The sequence below is a fragment of the Drosophila suzukii genome, unplaced genomic scaffold (genome assembly GCF_043229965.1).
Source record: "Drosophila suzukii unplaced genomic scaffold, CBGP_Dsuzu_IsoJpt1.0 scf_4, whole genome shotgun sequence".
Lineage (NCBI taxonomy): Eukaryota > Metazoa > Arthropoda > Insecta > Diptera > Drosophilidae > Drosophila > Drosophila suzukii.
Genome location: NW_027255927.1, coordinates 2,738,736 through 2,761,668, shown reverse-complemented (window position 1 = coordinate 2,761,668; position 22,933 = coordinate 2,738,736). Strand labels below are relative to the sequence as shown.

The 22,933-nt window shown below is 38.5% G+C and overlaps 1 protein-coding gene and 1 long non-coding RNA gene across 24 annotated transcripts in view; one reads left to right on the top strand and one right to left on the bottom strand.

The window, feature by feature from the left end:
• Nipped-A (Transcription-associated protein Nipped-A) overlaps positions 1-22,933 on the bottom strand; it is a 509,451-nt gene that overhangs the window by 340,632 nt on the left and 145,886 nt on the right. For 21 of the 23 annotated variants that reach the window (XR_011605753.1, XR_011605752.1, XR_011605754.1 and 18 more), the window contains one exon: positions 2,488-3,105. The exons of 1 other annotated variant lie outside the window; for it this stretch is intronic. Coding sequence is in view for 19 of the 22 variants with exons in the window: in XM_070999194.1 (XP_070855295.1) it covers positions 2,488-3,105 (618 nt within the window). In the remaining 3 variants the exon portion in view is untranslated. Of the gene's footprint in view, positions 1-2,487; positions 3,106-10,472; positions 15,081-22,933 lie in introns of those variants that run through there. One more of the 23 variants, XM_070999198.1, reaches the window with a different exon arrangement.
• Positions 1-22,933, top strand: part of LOC139354934 (uncharacterized) — a 154,053-nt gene that overhangs the window by 78,069 nt on the left and 53,051 nt on the right. The window lies entirely within an intron of this gene.

Below are 22,933 nucleotides of genomic sequence, written 5' to 3'. Positions count from 1 at the left end.
GCTAAATGCCCAAGAGATGTGCAGGTGCCTCGCGGACTTGCAATTTAACTCGAACGCTGCCTCAAACACCAATGCCCACGGGATCGCAAACTGTCTGGAAGACGCGTGCAGGACAGGAATGAGAGAAGAGCTATTCAAAGGTCGAGGAGGCCGGACAGGTGCAAGATTTCACACGCCAATTTTAAACAAGCCAGGAGGTTCATGAACAGGTCCCTGACAGCAAATAAAGGAAGCCGAAGTTGCTGAAGCCTGTCGCAGACCAAGAAGGTGCCAGGGCCGGTTGCAAGATCCAACAAAGCGATGAAGGTGGCGCTGGCGTTCCGGCCGGGCACGTTTGCGGAGCTCTACAACGCGTGTCTACGCGAGGGAGGAAAATCCAGAGGCTGCTGCTCCCAAACAAACCAAAGATGTTACCCTCCAGGGCGAAGTTGGCGAAGTGTGTGCACTCGAAGCTGCAGGCGGTCTCTCCCTCAACCAGTTTGGTTTTCCAAAGGGGAAACTCCACATTAGACGCGATCCAAACGGTCACCGGGATAGCGGCGGAAGGCGGAGCGAAAAAGCACTGCCTGCTGTTCACGCTCGACATTAAAAATGCGTTCAACACAGCGAACTGAAGGCAGCATACCCAATCAAGGTCTTCGACAGCTACCTTGGTGAAAAGTTGGAGCTGTTTGAAGCCAAAATATGCCATTGACATTAACAAGCTGCTTTAAGCTGCTGTCCATCAGGTGCCATGCACCATCTTTAATGGATGGCGAGAGCAAATTATTTTAACAAAATAACTTTGCTTAGCTTCCAGCTGAAGGGAGAACTACGTGGCTCACTTTTTTGTTAGTATAGCTTTTAATACCATTTAATTGTAGAGTAAAAAAAAAATTTATTAGGTTAGTTGGCGGGAAAGTGCGTAAGAGGCAGATGTAAGGGTTTCCGACCCTATACAGGATCACTACCCGAGTCGATCGATTTATTTTAGTCTGTCCGACCGCCCGTATGAACATGTGAGGAGTTAAATAGTTCCGCAATACTTAAACCAGGAATAACTTTATGGAGACCTGCCAGTTGATAAGAACGCAGTGAATTCGCGTAGTAACAGCAATTCGGGAAAAAAAGGTTTGAATAATGCATTTAAAGAGTTTGGAGAGTACGAATAGAGTTTGAAGAATTCGAACAGAGAGGATTAACGGTGCCAAGAGGTCTATAGAACCGGGCCCAGCGCTGGAAGCGAGATTGTTCATCGTGAGTCAAACCGCGAGCGAAAAACGGCAGGTAAAGTCAAAGTCAAGGAGATACAGCCGTGAAAGCCAGGAAGGAGCAGAATTGCTACGTCGAGACGATCGATGCAATATGTGTCACTGAATTGAGACACAGGTAGCTGAGGTTTTTAGAAGCAACACGCGGCTATGTTGAGGAGAGACCCGGTCTACTGTTACAAGGACTGCTCTAGCTAGGTTGGACGTATGATCGAATAGTTAAGCAGGAATTGAGCAGACGTGGCGCCGTCTGCATATGCGTCAGGCGGGACCGGCCAGGACAGAGAAAGGGAGACAGGAGGCTGTGGATGGCAGGATGTAAGTCTTGAAAGCTCGGTGCCTGTTCAACCTAGTCTCAGAGCGATGACGTTTCCCTAAGGCCCAAACGCCGCGCTATATCTTACGAGTGGCAGCGTAAGTACCGGAGCAGCGGAGGCCACCGTAAGGTCGTCGCACGAGAAGCACTAGCACGGGATACATCAGACCCGTAAACAAACACCACTTAACAGGAAGGTTGTTATTATTGTTATTAAATTTGGACGGACGAATTTCGTATCGAGCAGACCAAAGACAACAGTTTGTTACAAACGCTGAGGTCTCGGGAACTATAAAAGATACAGAGATCGGATTATTCTTAAGATTCTAGAGATTCATGCGCACAAAAAATGGTTGCGACCGGCTTCCACATTTTAAAAGATTTTGTAAAGGTGTAAATTGGATTTTGCCTTAAAAAAATTGTTTAAATTGGAGCATAAGATGTTATGATGTTATGAACAAATATTGGATATCTTCATCTCCCTTGCACTCCCTTTAGTTGAGTAACAAGAACATGATAGTCGAGGCACTCTTCCTTGTTTGTTTTAATTGCGATTTGGTAGAATCGGACAGATAAACGAACAGACGTACTTGGCTAGATCGATAATATATACCTTATAGGGTCGGAATAGTCTCCCTCACACCGTTGAAATCTTTAACTGCAAGGGTATTCAAATAGTATGTCAGTCGACGCACATTTTCGGCAAGAATACAACCATGCTATACTGAAACATACATCACCGGCCTCAATATTCTAATGTTTTCTTCTACCTTATCACCCTTTCTTGTGAAAAATTTGATTTTATCGCGGTTATATATAATAAGTACGCTCCCGGTGCATATGTTAACTCTGTGTACTGCCGATTACAGTAATATTGCAAAAATATTTTTAAAACTTTTCATAATTAATATTGGTACTTACCTGACTTATTAAAGTAGGGGATCCGTTTAAAGCAGAAACCAGAGGATCCATTAACATTGGAAGATAAGGTAGTAAAGACGACAACCGAACTGGGACCGTAAGGCAAAGTTCCACAAAAAGGTCCCGCATATGCTGTTTATGATATCCACTCTGAAGGCGATTTAGTCCTTCCAAAAGATTTGGTAGAAGTGGCAAAAACTCTTGATATAGAAGGTCATGGCTACCACCACCAATGGACCTAAACAATGCCCTTAGAAGTAAAAAGTAGTTATACGGCTCGTCCGAAATCAAAGCCAATTCCATTGATTGAGTAACTATTTTATGAAGATGTGGACGCAACATTTGTTCATTTTCGACTGGAAAAAGACTAACGCTTCCAAAAACTAATTTGAATAACCGTAGATACAAGTTGGAACGCTCCAGATTTGATCCCATTTCTTTCATTTTTTCTAAAAGATATTCGACCAACACAGTGGCAAAAAGTGGTGAGGTAGTAGGATTTGCTAAAAACGAGTTGGCTATTACTTGCAAGGACTGATTTTTATATATTCTTTCCACTAAGAAATTAATTGTTGTTGAAAATACTTCTTGGAAGTTTTGGGAATGCATCATTAAGAACTGTTAAAAAAATAAGAAAAGAATTATTTAGTTAATAAGAATAATGTAAAACTCTCTTCGCAGACCGAAGATTTTCCTTGTTTTTACTAAGCTTAAAGTTCACTGCCCCATTTCACGATTTTTATTAGACACTTATGGCGTTCGTGTTTCTGAGTCGATTAACAATCTTTGGACAATTTCTGAATAAATTTTAACAATCTTTTCAAAACATCTGTACGTTAAAAAGGACATTTATATTTTATTTATTTTATTTTAGTTCTTAAAAAGAATATTTCTTTTTTCCCATTTAGAAGTTGTCATAAGCCATAAGAATATAAGATTGTGCGAAACAGACTGTTAAGCGACGCACAAACAAAAACGCCAAAGGCATCTTATAAATGTTAGCCAGATGCACTACTTACTGCAACGTGCGTACGTAGAAAAATGCAGAGGGTTTGTTGAAAAAAAAGCGACATTTTAAAAGCCAAAAATGGTTCCAACTTTTTAAGAAAATCCATTGAAGGTAACAACAATTAAACATCACTTTTTTTGTAGGGACAAGCCTTCAAATTTATAAAAATCTTTACTTGTTTCTTTTTTATACAAGAAATGAATGTCTTAAATAATATATTATTGTACCCTTGCAGAGGGTATAATTATTTCAGTCGGAAGTTTGCAACGCAGTGAATTGAGAAGTTTCCGACTCCATAAAGTATAAATATTTTGATCAGTATCACTAGAATTGTCGATCTGGCCATGTCTGTTTGTCTGTTTCTACGCAAACTAGTCTCTCAGTTTTAAAGCTATCGGGACGAAACCTGCCCAAAAGTATATAAGTTGGAACGAGCTTGATCGGACAGCTATATCGCACAGCTCCCACAGGAATGATAAAAAAAAATTGTAAAACAAGGAAAAACGCAATAGTCGAGTACCTCGACTATCAGATAGCCGTTACTCAGCTAAAGGGACCAAGAGGGAGATGGAGATATGCAAGTAGCAAAGCGAGATTGTAATGCACCACCTATCCGCGATCTCAATATATGGTTATGTGAGCGGCATACAGATTTAAGCGTTATGGGCGTTAGAGTGGGCGTGGCAAACTTTTTTTTGTGTAAATCGATAGCTATTGACGAGACTAATACATTACAGCTAAGATTTTTTATCTACCATGAAAGTTGGCGCAATAGATTTGGGCGGTTTGGGGCAATCGATAAGTATTGACGTGACTAATACATTTCAGTTAAAATTTGTTTTCTAGCATGAAAATTGTGGGAGCCACAGATTTGGGCGGTTTGTGGGCGTTTGAGTGGGCGTGGCACCCTGCAAAATCAAACTTGCTCTGCGCAAGAAGCTCAGGAGTCTACATACCAAATCCCAACTAGCTTTTGCAGTTTCCGAGATCTCAGCGTTCATCCGGACGGACAGACAGACGGACATGGCCAGATCGACTCGGCTAGTGATCTTGGTCAAGAACATATATACTTTATGGGGTCGGAATCGCTTCCTTCTACCTGTTACGTACTTTCCCACGAATCTAGTATACCCTTTTACTCTACGAGTACGGGAAAAGCTTCTGTCTTTTTTGAAATATATACACTGGACTCTTTAGAATTTCAGAGTTTCGAATACAATTTTAAAAAATGGGAGGACTTTATCATATTGCTGCCATAGGATCGGATAACTAATGTCAAAATAATAAATTTTGTTTTAAGTAAACATACGGTCGAAAATTGAAATGAAACACTAACAATTTTTGTAATTAGTTTTCAGTTTTTTAAAAATCGGAAAGCTTTTTACATACAATGCTCCCACGGGAACGGCCTGCAATGGTATAGAAACTTCGGCGTGCCGAAGTTAGCTTCCTTTCTTGTTTAAAGATACAATAGAACGCTAGAGGGGACACTAAGAATTTGAGCTTTAAACGCCATTAGATGAAGAAGTAATTTAGTTTCTGTCATTTTCAAATTTCATAAAATATTTGTATTCTATTTGAGTTACATTACTGGACATTAGTCGCCCGCGAGATTTTAAAATGTAATTTCTGCAGCAAAATTCGCAACAACTTAAAACATTCTTTGTGAGGCAAGGATACTTGAAGGATAATTGATTATACGGATTTTCTTGGTGTTTAATAGTTTTCATGGTGCCAGTCATGCTACTACTGTGCCAGTGATGTGCCAGAGGTGATTTCACCTGTAAAGCGATCCAAGACGCGGGAACGTCAAAAATAAGTTGACACCGCCGAATTTTCAGGGTATAATGATACTCTGTAGATCAAAAAAGAAAACAAGGAAGAACGCTATAGTCGAGTACCTCGACTATCAGATACCCGTTACTCAGCTAAAGGGACCAAAGGGAAATGGAGATATGCAAGCAGCAAATCGAGATTTAAATACGCCACCTACCGGCGGTAGACAGATTTAAGCTTTATGGGCGTTAGAGTGGGCGTGGCAAAATTTTTTTTGGATCAATCGATAGGTATTGACGAGATTAATACATTTAAGTTAAAATTTTTTATATAGCATGAAAACTGTGGCCGTCACAGGTTTGGGCGGTTTGTGGGCGTTAGAGTGGGCGTGGCAATTTTTTTTTCGGGTCACTCGATAGGTATTGATGAGAAGAATACACTTATGTTAAAATTTTTATTCTAGCATCAAAACTGTAGGAGCCACAGTTTTGGGCGGTTTGTGGGCGTAAGAGTAGGCGTGTCACATTGCTGAAACAAACTTGCGCTGCGTAAGCTCAGGAATCTGCACGCCAAATCTCAATAGCCTAGCTCCCATAGTTTCCGAGATCTCAGCGTTCATCCGGACGGACAGACAGACGGACAGACGGACATGGCTAGATCGACTCGGCTAGTGATCCTGATCAAGAATATATATACTTTATGGGGTCGGAAACGCTTCCTTCTGCCTGTTACATACTTTCTGACGAATCTAGTATACCCTCTTACTCTACGAGTAACGGGTATAAAAATTAAATTGACATGAGTTCGGTTCTCTGCGTCAAAATTGCAGTTTCAAATCATGAAGACAGAACTAAAACAAAAATGTTCTCATCATATATAATTTACAGCGGTAGTAAATTTATAAATCTTTTTACCCCAATACTGGGGCCAGGATAGTTTGAAAAGTATTTTGACATTTTGCATAATTTCTCGAAGACTTGCAATTGAATTCTAAATTTTTTAGAAAAATGTATAGCCAAGAGATCCAATGATCTCACTGTCATGGTAATGACTCTTTATTTAATTTTGTAAATTGACCTGCCACTAGTCGCATTAAAGGTGCATCCCATTCTAAATGTAACTTAGATTACCGAATAAAAAGATTCACATTAATTATTTCCATAGTTTTTGGAAATATTAATGTTTTTACAAAACACACACAAATGAAACTTTTGTTTGTTTGTTTATCGGAAAAAAATTATTATTGTCATTTAAATGTTTAAGATGTAGGTTACGTTCCTGTTAAAATTTCGTTTGTACTTATAAATAAGGAAAACTATATTTTTGCTGTCCAACCAAACTTTTCTTACTATCCTTACCGCACTCTCCACAATTACATCTTCCTTTAAAAAAAATAATTTTTGAAGTAATTTTTTATTTGTTTAAATGTAACGTAAATATTTTTGTTATTTATTTATACAAAGCTAGCTTAAAGTTAAAACTATAGACAAACTAAATTAAGAGCTCTAGCAGCAAAGACCTCAGCTCGTCTGAGGTGTGGAATTAATTACATTTTTATTTAAATTTAAATTATAAACTTAATTTGGGCTTTTTCAAGGAATGAGATGATTTTAATGATGTTGTCGGGAGTTAGGTTTGAGATGGTGTTGGTGGCGTTAAATGAATGAAAGGATTATGATCTGGGCTGGGATAAGAACGGGCAGTGGAAATCGATTTGTTGGATGGTAGAATTGGCAAGTGTTGGGAAGTGTTCTGTCCCTCTAATGGACATTAGTGAGTTTGATACGACCTAGTCTTAGCCGGTGTATGAGTGTTTGTGTTTTCCTATTGGTGTTTGGAGGTATGTGACAGATGAATTGCAGTGAGGTCTGTAGCATTTATTTGTACCAAGGAAATACATTGCTGTACATGTCTGCTTGTATTGATTCTGTGTTTTTTCAAGAAGTGTGAAATGTCGTTAGAGTTGTTGTTTGCGGAGTAGGTAAGGGGGAGTACTTCTGAGCCTCTTTAGCTGCTTTATCGGCGTTTTCGTTCCCTGTTGTGCCGATGTGGCTGGGTTGGATCCCTAATTAGTTTCCCCCATAGTTTAATTTTAGGGAAGTTGTTAGAAACGAGGTTTCTGATGGTTGAGGGATAGTAGGAATGGTTATTGGAGTTGGTGAGGGACTTTAGTGCAGAGAGAGAGTCTGAGCAGACAGCTTGTTTGCCTGGTATTTTTAACGCAATTTAAACAGCTTCATGGAACGCTATTAGCTCGGTAGAGTGAACGGATGAGTAGTGGGGAAGTATTCCTGTTTTGATTGCTTAGTTTCGCTAGTTACGCTATAGCTGATTATAACGTTGGCCGTTGAGCCGTCGGTTTAAAGAAACTGGTGGTTAGGCAGAGTGTTCTTTAGAGATTGAAAGAGCTGTTTATATACTCGTATTGTGGGAGATGTGCTGGTGCTGGTGATGTGTTAGTAGCTTAGTTAATAATATCCATGTGGTATTTTTTATTGGTGCGAAGAGAAGGTTAAGTTCCTTACAGATGTAAATTATTCTGTCTTTTGTACTGGGCTTTTTGAATTTTTTTTTGGAGGTTTTAGTAAGCTTTTTAAGGGGGTGTCAAATGAGTGTATAAGTTTTTTTGAGAGTTAAAAGTTGTATTCTCTTTTATATTGCTTATATTGGCTTCTTTAAGTAGGTTGTTAGTTGGTGTTGTCCTAAATGCACCTAGCGCTGATCTGGTTGTTGAGTTTAAGGAAGTTTTTATACGGTTAATAGCGTTTCCGTAAATGGGCAGACAGTAATCTACTTTTGAGTTGAGGATGGATTCTACAATATGGATTAGCGAGGAAGTGTTGGTGTTGTATTTTGGAGAGGGAAGGTGTTGAATATTGTTCAGAGGTTTGCATAGTTAGGTTGTTAGTTGTTGTTTTAGTTTCTGGGATATTTACGATGCCGGTTCGGATTTCAGATAAACAGTTATGTTTACGGCACATGTGTAGGCCTTGGCATTTTTCAATTGATAGGGAGGCTCCAGAGTCGGAACACCAATGACCTATTTCCTGGAAGAGGGAATAGAGGTCTTCAATGGAGTTTTTTCTTCTGTTGTGTTCGATAATTAGGTGGAAGTCATCAGAATTTTAAGAAATTAAGAAAGGGATGAAAGAAATGGATAAACCTTGTGGGGTGCCATCGTCGACATGGTCTACATATAGTACTGTCTAGAACTGATTTACCTTTTTTGAATCCGAACTGGTTGTTGTGAATGAGTTTGTTCGTTAGAACAAACCACCACAACCTTTTCACAATAATTTTGTCTTGTATTTTGGCTATTTTAAGGGTTTGAGGCAGAGCTCGCAAATAACTGTCAACCATTTCTCGTTGTCTGCAAATAAGTGTCTTTTCCTGACTCTTTATGAAAAGACTCAGAGTGCAACCGATTTATAAGATCTTGAATGAGCGCGCTCGCGCTCAGAGCGAAACCGTTTTTTTCGGTTCTCTTTTCTTCTTGTTGTTCCAAGACCGTTTTGTTGTGTTCAGTGAAGCAAAGGGTCTTTTGCGTATGTATTGGTATACATTCACACGCATAGGCAAGCAAATCGTTAAGCGTCTGTTTTGCAGACGAAATATATTAATTGCAATCGTTAACAAAAATATATGAAAATATATTTAAATTGTTATATTAAAAAAATTATATTTGCGTTTGCGTTGAGTTTTTCGGTCAATCGGTCCTTTGCTGGCTCTCATTGTGCGATCGTTTTTCGTTCCGCTCTTTACGAACTGCTCATTGAAAGAGCGACATACAAAGAGCTCAACGAAAAGCGCTCAATAGAAAACATAATTGAAGACAGCAAGAGTCTCTTGCTCAGAGCGAGAGCGAGAGAATATGAACTTTTTCGGTTGTGCTCGCAACGAGAGCGCAAGAAGAAAAACGGTCAACAGTTATTTGCGAGCTATGGTTAAAGGATATATATGTAGGTCTGTATGATTTAGGTTCAATTTGCGGTTTTTGGTTAGGAAGGACGAAACTAACTTTGTAGGTTTTGCGGTATGTGTGAACTTAGAATATTATTAAAATGATTGAGGATTCTGATTTTGAAGGAGGGTGGTGAGTTTTTAATCATAGAATAGGAGATGCGGTCCATACCAGGGGTGCACATAACATGTCTATAAAAGATATGTCGTTTTCTATTTAGTTGGCTGCTTGGCCCGGAATGTAATTTATTGTATTTAAAAGAAGTTTGTTCGTTTTAAATGAATCCGAGACGTTTGTGTCCTTGGCCTCTTGCGTCCAGAGGTCTGCGAAGGTGTTGGCTATTCCTGAAGGGCAAGTGTATGTGTCTTGTGTATTGTATATATGTATGTATATGTTTTGTTGGGTGAAGGCCGCATAATCGTTTTATGTTGGTCCACATTCTCGATAGGTCGGAGTTAGGCTTGATATCAGAAGTAAAGTTGTATAATGGTGCTTTTTTTTGCTTCTTTAATAGCTCTTTTAATTTTAGCGTTTGCCTTTTTAAGTTCTAAAATGTTTCTTGTGTTTTAGTTTTGTTTTAGAAGTTTAAATTTATTGTTTTTTGTGTTTTTAGCAATGTAAGACTGTGTGCTTAAGGGAAAAGGTTGTATTTTGTGAAATAGCTATATGAGCTGATTGTATAAGTTTTTTTTTTTTTGAGCTTCTTTATTAACGTTGCAAGGTTGTGTAGAGGAACTGAGTTGCGTAATGATGTTGGAAAATAGTATCCAGTCTGCTTTGTTCAGGTTAAAGGATGGTATGGCGAGAAAGGATGGAGAGGAGGTGTTTGGGAACATAGAAATAAGGATAGGAAAATGATCGCTTCCATGAAGGTCATCGGTGTGTTGTGAGTGGAATAGTGTTTTGGAGATTTGTCGTTAAGGAGTATATAATCTGATAGGTCTATGAATTTGGCAACAATGTTCCCCTTAGAGTTGGCACTGGGGAAACCTCAATATGGGTGCCAGCTGTTGAAGTCACCTAGGACTATAGTGGGTAGGTTTGTCTGTTGAATGTTGTTTGTGGAGATTTTGGAGGTTGTTTGTGCGAAATTGTTTGTTGGGAGAGATGTATGTGGATATTAGTGTACATTTTGTTTTGGAATTTATCAGAATGGCAATAGCTTTAAACTCTGGGATCAGTTGGTGTTGCGTGTGGGAGATAGAATTATGCCCAAATATCGCTGTGCCTCCGAATGCATTAGTATTGTGGCTGCAGAAAAGTGTAAAGTTTACAGGGGTAGGTTGAGAATGAGTCCCTAGAAACATTCTCAGGCGTAGTTGAATTTTTTTTTTTTTGTGATGGTCTTGGCTGCGGCTTTGAGGTTTGCGATCATTTGTTTGGACGTGGTAAGCGGTAGGATTTAGGGGGGTTGGTTTGGGGGGTTGGGTTAGTTTTAGTTTATCTAAGTTATTATCTGTGTTTGTTAGATCTGCATATGATGTTAGTCCTGGAGGTAGTTCGTCCTTGTTGGATATGGTGTGGTCCTTTGAGATGTTGAGGTCCTGTGTTTTGTTGTGGTGTAGGGTTTGGATGTGTGTGCTGGGTAGTTTTAGTTATTGATGCGTATGAGTGTGGGGTGGTGAGTGTGTAAGGAGATCGTGAGATGGAGAGAGCAGTTTTGTTGTCGTATTTTTTTGTAGTTTTATTTACTGTAATTTCCTGTTGGGTTCCAAATATGGAGCAACTTTGTTTTACAGAGTTGTGAGGATCGGCGGTTTGGTTTTCTTTGCAGTATACGCAATGCGCGGGTCTTGTGCACTTGTCGTTAGTGTTACATGCATTACTGATGTGGTTAAACATACAGAATGTATTCTTTAACATTAGATTTCTGGTAAGCGATCATAATATATTCCGGGAGAGTAAGAGTGTTGAAGGTGAGAATTACAAGGCCGGTGTCTGTAAGAGTACCGTTTTGTCTCTTGAGTATTTAGCTAGTTCTCTTTTTATTATGTTCTCGACGATTCCTCTAATGTCGTTCGAGTATATGACTCCCTTGGTAAAATTAAGAGAGTTGTGAAGTTGGACGTTGACCTCTATCTCGGCGAAAGCTTTAAGTTGGAATAGTCTCTTTGCTTGAAGGTTAGTTGTTGTTTTAATTAGTAGAGTTCCATTTCTGAGTTTTTTACATTCTTCTACTTCACCTGCAGGCAAGGTCAAATTGCTTCTTGATCAAGAACGGTGAGATATTGTTTAGATCAAGATTTAAATCTGATCTAGATATTGTAATGTAACGTTTATGGAGCTTAGGTTATGCTTGGCAATTGCAGTTACCGTTTGGTTTTAAATTGTTTTTTTTTTGTAGGTGGGTTTATAAGGTAAGCATTGGATTTGTAACGTAGATAGAAAGGCACGACTGTTCTCTATGAGTTTGTGACTGAAATTATTTTTATATTTAATGTAAAATGTAATAATTGAAAATATATTGTGGTTGTTTTGTGCGCCTACGTGAAAACTCGTCGGCTAGCCTTCAGTCGAAACGCCAGTCTGACACACCTTCACTATTTGTGCTTGAGAACATGAAACCTCTGTTTCCGGAACACAGTACGGAGGTAACTGGCAGCATGACCGAGGTGGAACAACGCATCATGAAGGCACTGCTCCAACGCATTAGGATTGGGGCGCTGCAGGCACAACTCTCCAGAAAACCGAGGGGGAGGAAAATGAGCACTTTGCCTGCGATCTTTAAATGCATGGCGTTTCAATGCGTCGAAGGCGAACATATTAAGACCGTGTTCCACAAGATGTGCTTTTCATTAAACCTCAACCCACCGCCAAAAATACAAAAGGTCATTCGCCTCATTCTAAAATTCTTTGTCTATTTAAATGTCTGCGGTTAACAATATCCCAGATGCGAATTGCCATACACTACAGAGTTTTATCACATAAACGCTCAGAGCTTAACGAAGAAAATGTAGGTGTTTAAGCACAACAAAAGAACAGTGAACTTGACACGAACGAATTTTCATGACCTTCGACATTGACTCTAGGACAGACGAAAGTCTGTAAATCATAATGCTGATCACCTAAAATTTGTTTCAAGTACTAGAATCTGTGATTTTAGTTAGATATATGCACAACTTACTGTTGACTCTCAACTGCAACACCTAAATACATATTTACAATTTTTACTTAATGAGTTTGTCCCATTGCGAAGTATAGTAGCCAAGCCTAAGCTTAAGCTTTTTTTAAGTGGAAGCGGTATAAAACTACTAATCATTTCGAGGACTTTAGGAAGTTAAGAAAAACTCAGTGATTTTAAATGTGTAATAGCAGGTAAACGAATGTGGAAAGAACTAAGATGCCTTTAAGTGGGTAAAAATAAGCTTCAAGGTGATCCTGAAGTTGACGTAGAAGATTTCAACACTAAGTTTGTGCAATCTAATGTTCCTCAAGTAATATACGATTCGTGTCTGAGCTTAACGCATTCTTGCAACTGTGTTAGTATTTTTAGCTTTGTCTGTGTTAGTGAACGTGAAGTTTTAAGGTTTTGTCTAAAAACTAAGTCCAATGCCATAGGTCCATAGTCTAGACCAAATAAATCCAAAGTTTCTTTAAATGTTACTCCCTCACTTTTTGGCTCCTATAACATATAACATAACAGCGACTATTACCACTTATTTTTTCCCAAATCAGTAGAAATTATGTAAAGCAAGAAAGAATGCTGTAGTCGATGCCAACGACTGTTAAATACCTGTAACTTAGCTAAGGGGAGATGGAGATATACAAAGCGACTGTTCTCAGGATTTGCATTTGCTTATAGTTTTTTAATAATTGACCCGAACTGATAAATTTTTGTCATGTAGATGGGTATTAATAGATTATAATTTCAAATGCCTCATAATTTTTACAATATCGCACTTTTTCTTTTTAAGCATAAATTAGTTTATGGAAAGGACATATCATAAGGCCAGGCAAAATTTTAAAAATCCTCCATACTTTGGGTAAAAGGATTGACCTTATATACAACCTTTTCTTGTCAGGAAGAAGTTTTAGCTAATTCGAGATCATGTAAGGATGTGAGGAATATATCTATATACCGATACTTTGACCGAGATATATAATATTGATATTTTTTCAAGTGCTTTTTGGGATATTTTAAATTTGGTCACTCCTAAGCCGGTATGCAAGCTATATGATACATTATTTAGGGGCTCTTACCCAATTTATAAACAACTTTGAGTCGAGAACTAATTTCCAAATAACTCTGACAGACCCGAGATAAATCCGTGGTCAGCTATTTCTGCCAAGCAGGCCTCCAAATCTATCCCACCCAGATCAATTTCACGCAGTCCGAATCAAACGGATGCTGTAAACATCCAAACCGATATTGTAAACAATCGGAGTTCCAAGCGAGCCCTGAGTCCGCTAACCTAAACAAAAGATCCCCAAAGCGAGTCCCGAGTCCGCTTACGTAAACAAAAAGATCCCCAAAGCGGTCCCTAAACTCCGCTAATGTAAACACCAATTTCCGGCCAAGATTGGACTTCGAATTTAATTGGCAAATTGCATCATCCTATTTTCCGACTCTCTTGAGTTATTCTCTTTATCAATTTTTGGGGATAAAATCTCTTAAGCCGAGGTTTGATTATTGATCATTGAACTAGAGAGCAGGCAGTCCGTTTTTGAGATCCGAATCGAGCAGAACAAATATTCGAGAATAAATACAAGAGCAGTGAATTAAATAAGTTCGACCTATTGTAAAATTGTAATAGTGAATAAGTGATTGTAAAAAATAAAAATAAATTTTTTTAATCAATTCACTAGTGAGAAACTTAATTGGCGCCCAACGTGGGGCCGTGTGATTAAAAAATTCTAAAGCAAAGCTTTTAAATAAACCCCAAAAAAGTTTAAAAGTGAAAAAGGAATTTTGCGCGGCCAACAACCCGATACAACCGACGAAAATATAAAGCCTGTGTTGAAAAAAATAAGGTGGAAATTAATAAATGCAATAATCCCCTTAAACTCTATACAACCGGCAAAAAAATAAAAAGTTTGTGTTGATCAAAAAATAATAAGGTGGAAAATAATTAATGGAATAATCCCCTTAAAATCTCACATTACAAAATAGTGTTCGTAACATAAATTCACTGCTCGGACAAAATAAAAAATTTAAAAAGTGACAACAAAATTCATCGAAATAAATAACCATTGTGAAAAACAATTTAATTAAAAAAATATCTAAAAACAAAAATCTACAAACAAATCTTCGAAAAGACATTTAAAGACAAAAAGGCTGAAGGGCAATCCCTCGCCAAGAAATAAACACTGAAGAAAGAAGGAAGACATCAATTTAAAAACCCGAAGAAGGAAGGAAGACCCCAAGATACAAAAAAAGGAAGGACGACCCCAAGCAGGATCATCATCTAAGAAAAACAACAACCCCAAAAACAACGACAAGAAAAAATAAGGAGGACGATTCGTGAGCGATATAATCTTTTTTTTTATTATTATTATTATTTAATAAGAAATTTGTAAAAAAAATATAATTATACAAAGTGGAAGAATTAATTTCTGATTTCGAAAATATTCTCAAAATGTCAGAACCTTCAACAAGCCAGAACGGAGCAAATAAAAGACTCCACATAAGTTCGCCTCAAGAACATCATCAGGCGATAACAAACAATACCATGTTAAATGTAGGAGATTTAATTAAACAAATTGTAAATTTTGAATTGAATCCATTAAAGGAAGAGATCGTTAACTTAAGATCGCAGCTTTCTCATAAAGTTAAAACGGTTGAAGATTATCAGATAGAGATTATAGATCCAAATATAAAGTGCGACACATCTTATGAGATCATCAAATCTGTTAGGGAATATAAAGGAGAAGAAGATAAATATGTAAGCTGGAGAGAATCGGCTGAAATAGCCATGGGGCAATATGCCAGAGGGAGTGAAAGATTTTATTCCGCCCTATCAATATTAAGAAACAAAATAACGGGAATGGCAAACGATGCCTTAACCCATAACGGTACGATATTAAATTTCGATGCCATAATGGCCAGACTTGACTTTGTCTTTAGCGACAAACGCTTTATTCATATTATGGAACAGGAACTAAGTGTTTTGAGTCAGGGAAAATTATCCATTATGGATTATTATGGTACAGTTAATAGAAAATTAACTCTACTTATTAATAAAACAATTATGACCTACGGGAGAAACAAACAGATAACAGCAGAAATGAGTGAAAAACATAGGAAGACTGCTCTTAGAGTTTTCATTACCGGCCTCAACGGCCAAATTTCAGATACAATTTTCTCAATGAATCCACCAGATAGAACTGGCGGAAAGGGATAGGGAAAAAACAGCATTCTCAATAAATAACGGTAAGTATGTATTTTGTAGACTGCCGTTCGGCCTAAAAAATGCTCCGAGCATTTTTCAAAGGGCTATTGATGACGTATTACGAGAAAAAATTTCAAAGACATGCTACGTGTATGTCGACGATGTAATAATTTTTTCTCAGACAAAAGAGGACCATGTTAAAGATATCCACTGGGTTCTCGAGAAACTCTTATATGCAGGCATGAGGGTGTCCCAAGAAAAATCAAAGTTTTTTAAAAAAAGCGTTGAATATTTGGGATTCATAGTATCAGAAGCCTACGAACCTGACCTGAAAAGGTCAAGGCTATCAAGGAATCTTCCCTACCAAAAACCCTTTTCGATCTCCGATCCTTTTTGGGTTTAGCTAGTTACTATAGATGCTTTATTAAAGGATTTGCATCAATAGCGGGACCCCTTACGGGAATACTAAAAGGGGAAAATGGAAAAGTAAGTAAATATCAATCGAGGAAAATTGGTATTGAAATGTCTAACCAACAGAGGGACGCATTTCATAAGTTAAGAGAAATCCTAGCATCAGAAGATGTCCTATTGTCATACCCTGACTTTACGAAGCCGTTCGATTTAACAACGGACGCTTCAGGTCTCGGTCTGGGGGCGGTATTATCCCAAGGGGGACGCCCCATTACCATGATATCTCGGACGTTACGTGATAACGAAAAAAACTTCGCAACAAACGAACGGGAACTACTTGCCATAGTCTGGTCCCTAAAAAACCTCCGCAACTACTTATACGGAGTAAAAGATTTACACATTTATACCGACCACCAGCCGTTAACGTTCGCTGTGTCAGATAAAAATCCCAATGCGAAACTCAAACGCTGGAAAGGTATTATCGATGATCATGGAGCAAAAGTAATTTACAAGCCAGGCAAAGAAAACCTTGTAGCGGACGCGTTGTCTAAACGTCTTCGCTATCCTACACCATTAAAACGACCGACAACCCGGTCAACTGCTTCCGAAATCAGATTATAATCGAGGAAAGAAACAGTTCATTTGTAGATAACTTTATCTTATTTAAAAGCAAAATGAGACACATAATAAAGTTCTCAGACCGCAGTAGCCTGATTAAAACGATTCAAGATGTAGTCAATCCGGAGGTAGTAAATGCGATACATTGCTCCCTCCCAGTCCTAGCTTTTGTTCAGCATAAGATAGTCGAGTTATTCCCAGGCACAACATTTAAGTATTCAAAAACCTTTGTACAGGACATAACAGATAAAACCGAACAAAAAGAAATCATAGTTACTGAGCATAATAGAGCCCACCGTGCTGCTCAGGAAAATGTAAAACAGATTTTACGAGACTATTTCTTTCCAAAAATGCTCAGGCTAGCATCAGAAGTTACTTTAAATTGTAAAACTTGTTCCATGGCCAAGTACAGCCGCCACCCCACCAAACAGACGGTCGGACAAACACCAATACCCTCTTACGCAGGGGAAATTCTTCACATCGACATATTCTCAACGGATGGAAATCTTTTTCTGACATGTATTGACAAATTAAATTAACAAAATAACCTCAAGGGCCATCGTGGATGTAAAAGCCCCAATATTAAATGTAATACATTTTTTTCCAAACACAAAAATCATTTACTGTGACAACGAGAGGTCACTTAACTCCGAAACGATAAAATCAATTCTACTTAATAACTTTAATATTTGCATCTCAAATGCACCCCCATTACACAGCACCTCGAACGGACAGGTCGAAAGATTTCACAGCACTCTTGCTGAAATTGCACGCTGCCTAAAAATTTAAAAACAAATAGACGACACTACAGAGGTTATCCTACTAGCCACAACAAAATACAATAGAACCATCCATTCAGTGACGAACAAAATGCCTATAGAAATAATACATTCTAATTCTGCAGAATTTGAGACAGGGATTAGCACAAAAATTCAGCAGGCCCAGGAGAAGAGCTTAGACCAGATAAACAAAAACAGAATTTATAAAAAATTTCAGGTCGGCGACAAAGTTTTCCTGAAATCAAATAAACGCCTGGGGAATAAACTGTCTCCCCTATGCTCAGAAGAAATAATTGAGGCAGACCTTGGGACGACAGTTCTCATTAAAGGGAGGGTGGTCCATAAGAACAATTTACGGTAATAATTATCATTAAAAACTAAATTACCCTTTCATTTTATTTTAGGTTTAAGAAATACTTTCTACTACTTACGCTAACGGCTGCCATGACAAACGCGACAGTCAAATTGAACAACTACACGAACGCGGACTACATCCCAATAGTGGACGGTGACATCGTAATTTGGGATAGTTACGGATACCTACAACATTCAACGAACTTAACATCGTACGAGGACTATGCGGACCAGACGGATGCGATGACAAAGACCTTCACGAACGATCACAGGACCCAGGTAATATCCACTGACTTAGGACACATTCGCAAATTAGTTGCTACCCTTAAGGTTCACCACAGGGATGCTAGGAGCATTAACTTAATCGGAACAGCACTTAAAGTCATTGCAGGAACTCCCGACTTTAATGATTGGGAGCAAATAAAGTTTAACCAAGAACAATTAATAAACGCCGAGGAATGGCAATCTGAATTAAATATTAAATTTCAACAACGCTTAAATACTCTCACTAATTCTATGAACCAAATTCAAAAAGTAGACATAGAGGAAGAGACACACCTCTTAGAAATCATTTTGGCAAAAAACAGAATTGTTATCACAGACTTAGAAAATATTTTGATGGGCCAAACCCTAGCGAAACTTAACATCGTAAGCCCGGCTATCCTGGATAGCAGCGACATAAGCGAATTCAAAGACAAACAGCCTACTAACATAAGCTTAGTAGAAATATTAGAAGTATCTAGCATAAGCGTTTTTCAAAATTCGGAAATAATCCACTTTCTTATTAAATTCCCCTACTCTAAGCTAGTATGTAAGAAAATAACGGTCTACCCGGTCCAGCACCAAAACAAGATCCTAGACTTCGAGAATGGAAACCTAGTCGCCGACTGCGCAGCCCGAATTGTCAACATCGGGGGCTGCAGAACTACAGTAGGCGCTACGTTCTGCAAAGAACTCCAAGGCGATACATGCGCACAACAGATGGTGGCCGGAGTGACTGCGAATGCTCTACCCTACCAGGTCACTTGAGCCCAGTTACCGTAGTGGACCACGGTACCCTCATCTTCAACGACGCCCGTGTGACCATCATCGACGACCTCGGTCTGAAGCAAGAAATATCTGGCTCGTACCTGCTAACCTACTCTAGCAAGGTGTCAATCAACGGCACTTGGTACATAAACCAACTTGGAACTTCGAGCAAAAAGCCTGCGGTCTCAGCCTTGACCCTAGTAAACATTACTGCTCATCAGAATCGACTCAGCCTCCCGTTTCTCCATGAGCTGAGCTTGAGAAATCTCCACCACATTGGGACCCTTAGAGAAAAATGTGCTTAGGAATAATAAATAAATAAAATTAAACACCTCTTCTTCTTATTTGCCTAAAAGGGCTGGGAGGAATCGGAATAAAATAATTGGCACATCGAAGCCACAATTAAAACTAAAAGCAAATAGCCTTCACTGGTTTGTCAACGCTCGGTCCTCCCGTAGTCTTGAATCCTCCTGCTCTACAATTCCGTAGTTAAACCTACCTGGAACTATGGCTCACAGTTATGGGAAATCGCTAGCAGTAGCAATATTTATGTTGTCCAGCGGGCACAATCGAAGATCCTAAGAACCATAACCTGGCCACCGTGGTACGTTCCCAACGAAAAATACAGAAAGACCTCAATATTTAACCAGTCAGAGATGTCATAGGTGAACAGAAAGAGAAATACCACAGCAAGCTTTTCCCGCACCCTAAGCACCTCGCGCGAGGGCTAACACGGCTGTGCAGCCGCTCCCGTCTTCGTCGTTATGATCTACCAACCCAGCGATAAAATCTAAAACCCTAAAACAGTTCAATTGAATTGTTAGTTTAACTATAAGATTAGATAACTTATTGTTAGTCTCAACTTAGGAGAAGATACAATAAATAAAAATGAAATGAAAAATGAAAATCAAAACTATTCAACCTTAGAACAGTTCAATTTAATTGTTAGTTAATGTTTAATTATAAGATTAGATAACTTATTGTTAGTCTCAACTTAAGAGAAGATACAATAAATAAAAGCACAGTATTTCAAAGAAAATCAAAACAATACCCACTTTTACCAGTTCAGAAGAACTAACGCTGGCTGATCATTGAATTTTGTATGTGCGTATTCAGACTCTTTCCTAGGGTCATGGATGTTTAAAACAAAACCTTCCGATACCAAAAAAACTTTTAACGAGGTAAGGGATAGTGACGATCGCACCTTCAACATACGATCATTTTTCGTCAAAAAATTAGATTTCAGAACTTTTGTATGTTGAAGGTGCGAGCGTCACGACCCCTATCGTGTGTTTTTATTTGATCAATTGTAAGACCAGTTCAACGAAGCCTGTCTATATGTATAATTCATCAAATTACTCGATTGTGCGATTAATGCATCTATTTTTAACACGAATTATGGGAATTTTTTCACTAGACACGCAACATAAACATGACGATCTCAATTTTTTATATAGCGCTGATAGTCAAATTATTTGCTAAAACCTCACGATTAACGAAAATAGTCCGCAGCCACTAATAATAATCTTAATAATTTTAAAAGCGTGAACCACAAATATATATAGATCGAATTTTGGTTTAATTTATAAGAGTTCTAGATCGTCTTACAAACATAACATAAAAACAATAAACGGCATTTTAACAGCCAACTCCTTGATTCAAATTCTTTCCCTTTAGAGATCTTGGTGCTTTCGCTAGAATTAATAAAAAATAATTTTTATAATGAGTGTGGAAATCAGAAAACTTGAATTAGGTACAATTTTGGTTAGTTTTACAGAAAAAAGCTCGAAGTAAAAACTATAAAATGTATAGTTAAAACAAGGAAGAACGCTATAGTCGAGTACCTCGACTATCAGATACCCGTTACTCAGCTAAAGGGGCCAAAGGGAAATGGAGATATGCAAGCAGCAAATCGAGATTTAAATACGCCACCTACCGGCGGTAGACAGATTTAAGCGTTATGGGCGTTAGAGTGGGCGTGGCAAAATTTTTTTGGATCAATCGATAGGTAGTGACGAGACCAATACATTTCAGTTAAAATTTTTTATCTAGCTTGAAAACTGTGGCCGTCACAGGTTTGGGCGGTTTGTGGGCGTTAGAGTGGGCGTGGCAATTTTTTTTTCGGGTCACTCGATAGGTATTGATGAGAAGAACACACTAATGTTAAAATTTTTATTCTAGCATCAAAACTGTAGGAGCCACAGTTTTGGGCGGTTTGTGGGCGTAAGAGTGGGCGTGGCACATTGCTGAAACAAACTTGCGCTGCGTAAGAAGCTCAGGAATCTGCACGCCAAATCTCAATAGCCTAACTCCCATAGTTTCCGAGATCTCAGCGTTCATCCGGACGGACAGACAGACGGACATGGCTAGATCGACTCGGCTAGTGATCCTGATCAAGAATATATACACTTTATGGGGTCGGAAACGCTTCCTTCTGCCTGTTACATACTTTCCCACGAATCTAGTATACCCTTTTACTCTACGAGTACGGGAAAAGCTTCTGTCTTTTTTGAAATATATACACTGGACTCTTTAGAATTTCTCCTGCCAAATGTCGATGAGCAGGACCTCCATCTGCTTAATCCACCTCAGTTTGCCACCGGCAGTTCGCGTATTATTGACTGTAAAATTAAAAGCAATAAATTATTACAAATATAAAGAGCATTTATGTTCATACCTATTGCTTTGTCGCCTTCCATTTTCAAAAGTTTCCCGTCATCATTGTTTACGTTTTTGTAGTGAATGTTCCACTTTCCACTTTCAAGAAGAAGAGTTTAGGGTTTCCATCCAAAATTATCGCCTAACTGTCGCATAAAGTAGTCCGTTAAAATTGGATGGGGAACTAACTAACTGGGAAATTTTCGGAACGGCAAAACCTTATGGACCATCCGTTCAACGGATGGTAGATGGTGGATGGATCTCTGTGGGAAGACCCTATAAGGGTCGTTCCCTTAATTGCTAAAATTTTCTGTTGAATTTTCAACAATTCAGCAATTCAGCAGGGAATACCCTGATTATTTGAGCGCTATGCGTAGTTTGCATGAATCATTTTAGGCCAACAACTCTTGGTTTTTGCATCCCGATAATGCACCGTCTCACACTGCACTTGTTTATTGTGACCATTTCGTCAATTCAACCATATCGTTCAGCAACCACCGCTTGACTTGACTCCGTGTGACTTCTGGTTATTCCCAAAACTCAAGAAACCCCTGCTTAGAACGCGTTTCGAATCGAGTCAGGAGATAGCTATACCAGAAAGGGACTATTGGGCATGTTTCGAAGATTGGAAAAAAAATTGGGTTTATTTTACCGGGAGCGAGTTACTTTGAAGGGTATGAAATTGATTAAGAATAAATTAAATTTTGTTATTATTTAATTATTTTATTTACACACAGATTTACCTTACTATTGTGAGCTTCAACTCGGAAAACTTTGAAAACGGGGAATTTTTATCATTCAAAGATGAGATTGAACAGGTTAGAAAAATAGATGAAAATTGCAAAGAAACAAACAAATTCAATGTTGTTAGGATTAAGAGAGTATATTCTCTCCGACTTTAGACTAGAGGTAACGGCAATCAGCCGTTTTAAAATTAAAATTGTTGAACAGAACTTTTGAATCAGATATCTCCGGTTTCAGCGAAGTGTCAGTAAAAGCTAGAATGTTTTTATTAAAAGCAACTTTTCAGTTTTTTGGCGCAGGTACTAACGTGGAAGGCCTATTATTAGCTCTCCGTCTGTTTGGAACAAATTTTTAATGGAATAAATTTTTAATTCATCATTAAACCAAAAACTTTTGGAATTTAGTAAATGAAATACTTCAAGAGGAGCAGATATTTAAAATGAAGATATCCTATTTCTTCTACTGTAATGCTTTGCCATGGAAACTCTGCAGACGTGGTTTCAGGGGAAACACAATTAACTGATTCCTATATGGAACAATCGAGAGTCTCTTTCCCTACCAGCAATTAGAACAACATTCGTCTGATTATCGGGACCAGGGGCTCCTACAGAGCTTTCTTCTCCGGTAGGCACTGAAACCTCCGAAGTGTTTGGCACCTCAGGCTGTTTAGCGAAACCAGGGACTCCTCCAGACCTTTCGGAACCTGTGTGTACTGCCGGCAGCGAAGTTTTAAACTCCCCCGCGCCGATAAATGCGACATAGCTTCCGTTTCAGATCG